We start from the raw sequence: 9,237 nt of genomic DNA, 5'->3' as shown, positions 1-9,237 counted from the left end.
ACATTTCACTGATGGCATCTTTATCATGTATGGTCTACATATCTGTGAAGTAACTATGTAAGTACGCATTTAATATGAAGTCATATTTATGCCACCACATTGCAGAACTTTTGAGTAGCTAATCAAAATATTAAATATTTAATTCTAAACACTTTTCTTTTGCTTCCCAAAAATATTTTTGCGCTTTGCAACGCAAATATAGAAATAAACACAAAAGCCCGTTTTATTTTATTTTTGTGGCTTCGCTGCTCCTTCTGGGTTTTACTCTGAGCGAAACGGGCCAGAATGGTTGACGACTCCAGATACAAAGTCCAAAAAGTGTCCCTCCAAGCACCGTCAATACGAGACACTTGATTGGTTAGAATCTAGACCAATCAGCAGGCTGTTTGATGGCAGCTATGTCACGCTACACTGACACCTATGTACGCAAAATCAAAGATCGGGAGAAAATGAGATGAGACAAAACGCATGTGAAAGCAAAAAAAAAAAAGGTTTTAAAAGCAAAAAAATGTTTCGAAAGCAAATATTGGATATTTGATTTGCCAATTTGAAAGTTTTGTTTGCAATGTGTTGGCATAAATATTCATAATTCAGCCATGGTGTTCACACTGGACAAGCAGGGAGGGGCTTCTTCCTGCTTTTCTTTTGTCCAAGCGGTGCAAATTTGGTGAATCACGCTCCAGGCTTTTTCTTTCACAGCTCTATTCCTACATATGAAAGATTTGGTGTCACATAATTCCACCTGCGCACAAACTGTAATCATTCATTTCTCTTTCATGATCAGTTTTTTAAACGGTTGGCACATCCATACATTCCTTCAAAATTTGAGTCTCTGATTGGTCCAGGTTCAGCCTGCTTTAACACTTATTCAGTGGTTTTTGTACATAGTACCCAAAAACTATCATAGAAACTTACGGAGCTTAATATGAACAGGAGAGTTTTGAATGCAGAAAACACATTTTAGTGCATTTACATAAACTTATCACTGAAAGTGGACGCGTGTTACCGAGAACGGTGTGAACGAAGCTTTAGAGACACCATAACAGAACTGAGCCTGAAGGTGGGAGAGCAGGGTGATGTGAAGATGGATATAAGCAATTGGCTCAGGGGGAAAAACAGAACCTGGAATGGATCTCAACGTGGATAAAGATTGGTTTAATCTTCATGTAGCTGAAGGGTAATTCTGCAGGAAAATGCCTTATCTTACAGGTAAAAACAAACATTCACAGAGGAGAGGAGTGTTGACTGCAACTAAACAAATGCGTTCTTGAAACTGAGACTTTTAACAGACATAAAAAAACCTTGAGAACAGTGTGTCACATAACTGTCAGCAGAGAGCTGTGTCTCAAACCGCAGACCAGTTCTCTGACAGACTGAGTGGAGAATCTGGGGAGACTTTTGAAACCTTTCAGTAACTATATTCATATATATGATGATATATTACCTTTGGCTCATTAAAGAACGAATATGTATCAAATATTTATTTTCACAGATCATTTTCCTACCTGGAAGTAAGACGACTTGATCTCTGAGGCTCCGCCTTTCACTCCTTGTGGGTGCCGCCCATTTTCTGACCTCAACCTAGAGTTGGCCTCAGCAGATTGTTTGTGTCCCGCCCACAAAAACAACCAACCTCCAAACTTTTGAGAAGAGGGGTGTGCATGTTGTGCAGATAAAAGGAACGTTTTTAGTTGATCACCGCTCGCACCACAGAGAAAGTGTGTGAGTGTGTGTGTGTAAGCCTGGGGGCAAATTATATGTTATTAATCAAGAATTTGAAACCATGTGAAATGACTTCTATTTTAGTGGTTTTTCAATTGTGTTCAGCACTTTTTTTTACTACTTTAACGTGTAGCTTTTTTTTTCTAAAATATTTAAGAATTGGTTGTTTTTTTACAACACCACTTCTGGCAAAGAAAACTTTTCAGATTGTCACTGAGCAAAGGAAAACTAAATCTGACAGCAAAAAAACAAAACAAAACAAAAAACAGCCAAACCACGTGGAGAAAAAGACTCCAGGAAATGCGGTCTGCTTTTTGGCTCTTGCTCTTTTAAAATGGACTGTGCTGTGATTTTTTTTTCCAAAATGTGATATTTGTTTAGACTTTAAAGAATTTCAAGGCAGAACCTCCATCAACAGGCTTATCTCTGTGAGCCAAAGCTCGTCCAGAAACACCTCCATCATGCAGATGATGCAACTCTGCAGCACACGGCTTACATAAACGGGTTTTGAAGGGAGCTTAAAAACATCACGAGGGGGCGGTGTGTTTAGATTTGAGTGAAAAACGGTTTGCACATGAAAAACCAGCTATTTCTTACGTATGTTATTTGTGTTATTCCAAACTTTATTTGACTGACGATCGACTCAAATCTATATTTATGGTGCAACTTTTTCTTGGAGGCTAGATTTAAAACTTGGAGCCAAGTCAGTTCTTCTGGTGAACAGCAGGTGGCTTGGTAAATAAAAAGGTGCTCTCTGACCACTCTAATGTGAAATAGGCTTTAATTGTGATTCTCTTTAGCTATTATTTGTTTTCTTTTTAGACAAAAGATATGATGGTTTGATTGACGTGTCATTTTCCAATGATCAGTTTCTACAACATCCTGAGAGAAACTGTGTTCCTTCCACCCAAAATTCATTCACTTCATCAATGGATACATTCTTTAAATTTGTCATTTTTAAATGTCAATTAAAAATTAAAATAAGCTGCATAAAAGTCGCCAGTTACTATGGTAACCAGCTTACAGATGTTCTAAGGAGTCAGGAATAACCAGGAGGAACAGCAGGGTGGCCCTTGTAAAGGGAACAAGAGAACCCATGACATGTTGCTGCCACTAGAGCGGCGCCGTTCCACATCGGCTCCTCCTATTTGACTGATAGCTGGTTCCTCCTTTCATACCTCTTAACTCCTCCGTCCATTTGGAGTTTCTTCCTCGACAGTAAACAACCCTGAAGAGGAGCTCCACTGACAAACACCGGCAGAACATGCAGAAGATCTATAAAATAAGAAAGACTCCACAATAGTGTTTAAAAGCAGGTGCTGCACTGATAGTGATGGCTCCTCAGAAAAGGAGATCCTTGTATGCGTGTGTGTGCGTGTGTGTGAGATGCTGGTTATTTACTGCATAAACAGATTTCCAGTGGTGTGTGTGTGTGTGTGTGTGTAAGCTTCTGCTGGACGGTGTGTTCAAATGCAGCTCTGAAAACAACAACTTGTCACATGAAGTGACAGATTAAGCAGCCTCCTTACATCCCTCACCCACACACACTCTCACACACACACATTGCGTCTGTGTTCTCCTGGTATTTAATGCTCGTCTAAATGAACATGATATTTAAGTGACTGCTATTTCCTGAGTGCTGTTTTTTCCCTCCCTTTTTCTTCTTTTATCCCCGTCCTCCTGGCTTTCCTTTAAATTTCCCTGGGGAGCTCCGGCCCCTTGGGCTTGGCTCGGTGTCAGAGTCCCAGCAGCCACGGTGCTCCATCAGGCTTTTGCCCCATTATTGGCAAAGGCACTCCATATCCTCTTAGCAGTTATAGCTTTTCAATTTTCCTGGGAAATGCTGAGCCCAGCAGAACCTGTGGCAGCGCGTTGGCCTGCAGCGTGGATGGGCCCGTGCAGCAGACGTGCAGCCGCTGACCTCTGCGCGGAGCCGGAACCGCTGTCGCTATTGTTGAAGACGTTTGCTACAATTACGGGATGCTGTTTGACGCAGTCGGATTACAGCGAGAGCGGCCCCATAAAGCATTACTCATCCCCCCTCCACCCAAACTGCCTGCAGGCCTCTGGGGAGCCATTTACTATGATGGCAGCATTGAACCCTCTGACGGATGGCTCCATCTCTGTGCCGCCGCAGCAGTGAAGGCCTCACCTGTCGGTCTCAAAACAAAGGAAAATCTGAGCTTTTGGATCTTTTTCAGCTCCTGCACCAAATATGGATTTTTAGTGAGTTCCATTACTAATTCATGCTGGTGGAGGGGTAAGGCACAGAGGGGTGGGGGTCACCCCCTCCTGGAAACCTGACCTGGATCAATACAGCTGACCTTGGGCTGAGCTGCTCTGCTGTCCTTCAACAGCCCCCACCTCTGCTGAGTACTGAGCTGGAAGTAACTCAATACACAAGTAATGCATTACAGTAAAGGATTACCTTTTTGCAGAAGAAGAATTTAACTGTGTAGCTATTGTTCTACAACAAACCCTTGAGTCAAGTCGCAATATTTAACCCTTGTGCTATCCTAGGCACTTTAACGTTGGGAGTTGGGTCATCTAGACCCCACAAGACAGTGCGCTAAACCTTTTTTCTTCAATGATTTGTGATCTTCACTGGTGTCCATGGATTACATGAAATCTTTCCACCTTTATCCACCTTTGTCATGGTAGGGAGAACACGTCAAGGTAAGGGTGGGGTCATCTAGGATAGCACAAGGGGTAACCAATTGTACGTTTGAAAAATAGACCTTGTAAATTTGAAGAAAAGAAAAAATAATACAATTGTGTGCATTTTAAACTTTAAAGAAATAATAAAACATAAAAAAAAACAAAATGTCAATTTGAAAAATAGAAATGGTAAGTTAAAAAAAACTTTCAAAATCTACTTGGGAAATTCCAAAAAATAAATAAAATTGTAAACTTAAAGGAAATATTGATAAAATTGAAAAAAAACAAAATGTCCTTTTTTAAAAATAGATTTCGTAAATTAAAAACAAATAAAAAACAGTTCTGAACTCCAACGTACACATTGTAAACTTTGAAAAACTAATTGGAAATTAGAAAAAATAAATAAAAGAAATTCAAAGAAATACTGGAACCTTGAATAAAATCACTATAAACCTCAAACTGTTTCCAAATGAAATCTAATATTTGTAACCGCGGCTGTTCTGTAGGATCCTTTTAGTATCATCAGAGGAGGGGATAACACGTCAAAAACAGACACTGTTCCGGAGTGGAAATGATGTTACCAAAACTTCCATCACTTTATGTCAATCACGTCCCGGTAGCAAACGGGGTCAATGCCCCCCCCCCTCCCCCGCATTAATGCTGAACTCCGAAAACACAAAGAAAGAATTGAAACATTTGCTGAGGACTAAACCAAAAATGAAGAAAAACAAAAACTTGAGATGAAATATAAAACAAAAGCTGACATATTTTTTGGTAACAGTATATCGTTTTTTTAAATTCAAGTTTTCAGTATTTTTTTAAATTGAATATATATTTTTCAATATATCTTACAACGTGTATTATCGGGTTTAAACCCGTTCTCAAATTTTTTCTTTTCAAACTTTCTATCAGATTTTTTCGTTCACTTTCAGCTGATCCTGATTTGACTTTGTAGATTTCTTGTTTTTTTCTCCCACAACCAAAAAAAATGTTCTGGACTAAACATCCAAATTTTCACACAGAGTCTCAACATCATCATGACAACGTGAGGCAGCTTGTAATTGATGCATTTTATTGTGAGATGGGAAGTCATAAAAAAAATGAACAAAAACAATTACTATAAAAAAAGTTGAGGGTGTTAAAGGGGGTGGGGCATATAAAAGTGGGCGTGGCATAACGTTGGCACAAATCAAAACAGGAACAGAAGGGCAGCATGGTTTTGGCTTGGCAGAGAGGACAGAGTCACGGGTCATCTTTCAATACGACGGCACACACTCATGCTTTTGGACAGATGGGTCCTTTTCCACAGTTCAGTAGCTTCATATTTAGGGGGGAGGGGCCAGAAAACTAACGTGACAGTAGAGCTTAGGTCACAGGATCAAATTCCTCCGCTTTTCAGGTGAGCTTCTGACTTTTTCCCTGAAGAAAATCGTCTCATTTGTTCGGAAATCACTTCAGAACGCCGGAGTCTGGGAGTCGATTCTTTTTTTTCCTTCATACTAAAATATATTATGGCATTAAAACAGACGACAGTATTGTACACTACGTGGTGTAATAAATAAGCACAAAGAAATATAAAAAATAAGACACATAAATATAAAAGTTCTCTATAAGTACACAGACAAACCCATGTGGTTGAAGGTCAGGGGGGGTTAATACTGCCATGGATGAAAACATTCATTACAAACACGCCGAAACACAAGAGGAGACACTGAAATAATACTGACGGCTAACGCGTGGTTAAATTCCGGGGTCAGATCTGCCCACACTGACGTCTGAGCTTTCCCTGTCAGATAGCTGCGCCGAACAAGCGGAGAAAAGTCGCTTGGAACCCGCTCAACGAAGCACTAGGGGTCAAAGAAGGAACCACAAAGAGCATACCTGACAGAAACCAGATTTTCTAAAAATGCTGCTCATTGACTGTATCAGAGACATGGACTGAGTCACCCTTCCCCTTCTGGCGCTCCAAACAGGAAGTACTTGCTGGCTCCCAGAAGCCAAAATGGCAGAGAAATAAACAGTTTGTAACTCAGTCATTCTGTTGGTCAGAATCACCGTTCTTGCTCTTCAAGCTTTTCTAACATGTGGATGATCCTAATTATTTTTTCAGGACATTTATTAATCAAGTCATAAACTACAATTTAGTATTAGAACCACCATGAAAGAAAAACAAATGAATATAAGAGAATAAATGTGGTAAAAATATGAGTTAAAACACTCAACATTTCATGAGAATAAAGTTGTAAAACTATAAAAAAATAAACATATTGTAACCTTACAAGGAAAAAGGCAAACTTTTTTCCAAAATAAAGTTGAGTAAGCCTCCGTCCACATTACGTGTAGACAAAATCCATCGATGTTTATGCCATAAGGCTGGATGACAGGAATCCATGGGCCGTAAAGCATGCAGACCTCTGCAACTATACTGCAGACGGCGTAAAACGGCGCCGGCACCGGAATTCCACTCCTGGTGGGTCAAGAATCATCTGCTGAAGAAGCCCAGTTTCCTGCAAATTCTTGTCTGTCTTCTTATACTTACAATAAGTCAACGTTGACTCAATTATAGACGCAGTCTTTCCTTTTTTGTGAAACAGTAACGCTTACAATGCAGTCGAAATCTCTCCGACTGGAACACAATATTGCTTTGTTTTGTTGTTGCTATCTTTTTCTTAGTACACAGCCTTTTGTCTCATAAATTTATGACTTTAATCACATGAAGTCTCAATTTATAATTTATGAAATAACTTTCGTTTTGTAAAATTATGACTATTTTTATCATCATTTTACGATGTTATTCTCGTATAATTACAACTTTCTTTCTTATGATACAACTTCATTCTCGTACATTTTTTACTTTTGTTCTCACATATTTGTTGCCCATTCTTTATCGACGTAACGTAATGTGTCTTTTCATTTTTATGGTTGTCATAATAAACTGACCAATCAGATGCCTGATTAAAAGTACGTGATCTAACATCAATTATTCAAAACGTTTAACTGTGTAGCCCGCTTTCCAGTGGAAGGGGTGTGGACTTCTAACCAGCTCACTCCTGATTGGCCAGAGTGGTTGCCATAGAAACATTGACTCAGACCAATCACTGCTTACTGTTGTTGTCTGGCTCCAACATGGCGGTGTCTGCATTGTGAAAAAAATGAATTCACCTCATTTGGCTGGAGCCGGATGTGAGCCCCGGGTGACATCGCACTCACTCAGTCCAGTTCTCGTATACAATCATGATGCTGCTCTGGGTCCTCCTTTTTGCATACAGCTTCACTCCTGTTGGGGTGATGGGCGAGGTTCAGATACAAGGTTCAGGTCTTGCATGTAAGCTTTCCTCACACTCTAAAAAAAAAAACTCAAATATTTGAGCTTTTTGCCACAATCGTTGGGTTAAATCTTCTAGAAACACTGCGGTTTAAAGGTGGCGGGGTGGGGGTGGGGGGTATGTGCCAAACGGGATCAGATTAAACCACAACATGTCAAAGCTCCATGAAGACAGCTCCATTGGATGTAGGAGCTGGGGGGGAGGCGCGGTCGGCTGCTTTTTAAGGCTACAGTCCCTCCAAACAGCCAACAGGAAGTGTAATGCTAAGATGTGTGGAGGCGCAATAATACTGAAGGGTTGGCAGCTCCTCTGCAGGTAAACCAAGCCGCTTGTAGTGCACAGGATTCTCTCATTCAACTCCCAACTTAACAAAATACTGACTTCTTTTTTTTTTGTTCATTGGCAATAAAAAGATATAGAAATATCTCCCAACTGTACAGCTTTAGAGGTTAAAATATGAGCGATAAAATTAGTAATACTGATAGAAAGAAAGGACTGAAGGGTTTTAGTAACAAATCATTTTTCTAAAACCAGTCGGCTCGAGCTTCCAGTCTGTGATCCTTCGTTTCTGGACAGACGGCCACGCTCTACTCCTTCCAGCAGGAGGCGCTGCGCTTTTCAGGCACACCTGGATTTCTACACAGTAGTGAAGTGTCGGAGGACCGCTCTTTGCCTCCTGCGCTCCTCCTCCTCGACAGGAGGAGTCTGATTGCGTTGCCTGCAGGAGTCTGCTCCTCAGTCAGTGTCTCCTTTCGTCTCCTTATTGTCCTTCGTCTCCCCTTCGTTCTCCTCTGTTTCCATCGCCTCGTCTTTCTCGGGGCTCCCAGGTGCCTCCTCCTCCTCCTCCTCCTCCCTTGACTTCACCTGCTCCTCCACCTTTTCTGTGACCTCCTCTCCGCCCTTGATCAGCTCCGCTCTCTCCTCCTCCTCGTCTCCTTCGTCTTCTCCTATCTGCACAACCTGGATCTCATCCATGTCCACCATGCCTTCCTCCTCCTCTTCGCTCTCCTCCTCCTCTCTGGTGCTACTCCCTCTTTCATCCAAGTCCAGCAGGGAGGGGGGGAACAGCTCGCTCTGCACCCGGCTCAGAGCCTCGCCGTCCTCGGGGCTCTCCTGCCCTGCGGCCTGGCTCTGCGCCTCCTTCTTGCAGTAAGAGTAGCGGTGGTTCATGTGCTGCGAGTAGGAGCCGGAGTGGGAGAAGCGCTTGCCGCACTTGTCACACTGATAGGGCTTCTCTCCGGAGTGGAGGCGCATGTGCTCGATCAGGTGGTGTTTGTGTTTGAAGGCCTTGCTGCAGATGCCGCACTCGTGAGGCCGCTTCCCTGCAGACACACACAGATAGAGGAGCGTGAGGAGATGAGGTCACCGCTACAACGTCAGAGCCCCTCCAACCCGGCCGGGCCGCAGAGTCCTCCAAATCACAAGCAGAGCTCTTGCAACACTCAACGGCGGCTGCTGGCAGAGCCGGGGTGGGGAGCTGCTGGAAACAAACTCTCAGACCTCTTCTGAGCATGTTGAGTAATACCTGCTG

The 9,237-nt window shown here is 42.0% G+C and overlaps 1 protein-coding gene across 1 annotated transcript in view; it reads right to left on the bottom strand.

The window, feature by feature from the left end:
- Positions 1-5,435: 5,435 nt before the first annotated feature.
- The window catches only part of zeb1b (zinc finger E-box binding homeobox 1b), a 48,382-nt gene continuing 44,580 nt past the window's right edge, over positions 5,436-9,237 (bottom strand). Inside the window, exon 8 of the mRNA XM_004080900.5 lies at positions 5,436-9,028. Coding sequence (XP_004080948.1) covers positions 8,442-9,028 — 587 coding nt within the window. The 3' untranslated portion in view covers positions 5,436-8,441. The remainder of the gene's footprint in view (positions 9,029-9,237) is intronic.

The sequence above is a fragment of the Oryzias latipes genome, chromosome 20, assembly GCF_053564925.1.
Source record: "Oryzias latipes strain Hd-rR chromosome 20, Olatipes_Hd-rR_3.1".
Taxonomy (NCBI): domain Eukaryota; kingdom Metazoa; phylum Chordata; class Actinopteri; order Beloniformes; family Adrianichthyidae; genus Oryzias; species Oryzias latipes.
The sequence above is the reverse complement of the archived record's forward strand: the minus strand, read 5'-3'. Positions and strand labels throughout refer to the sequence as shown.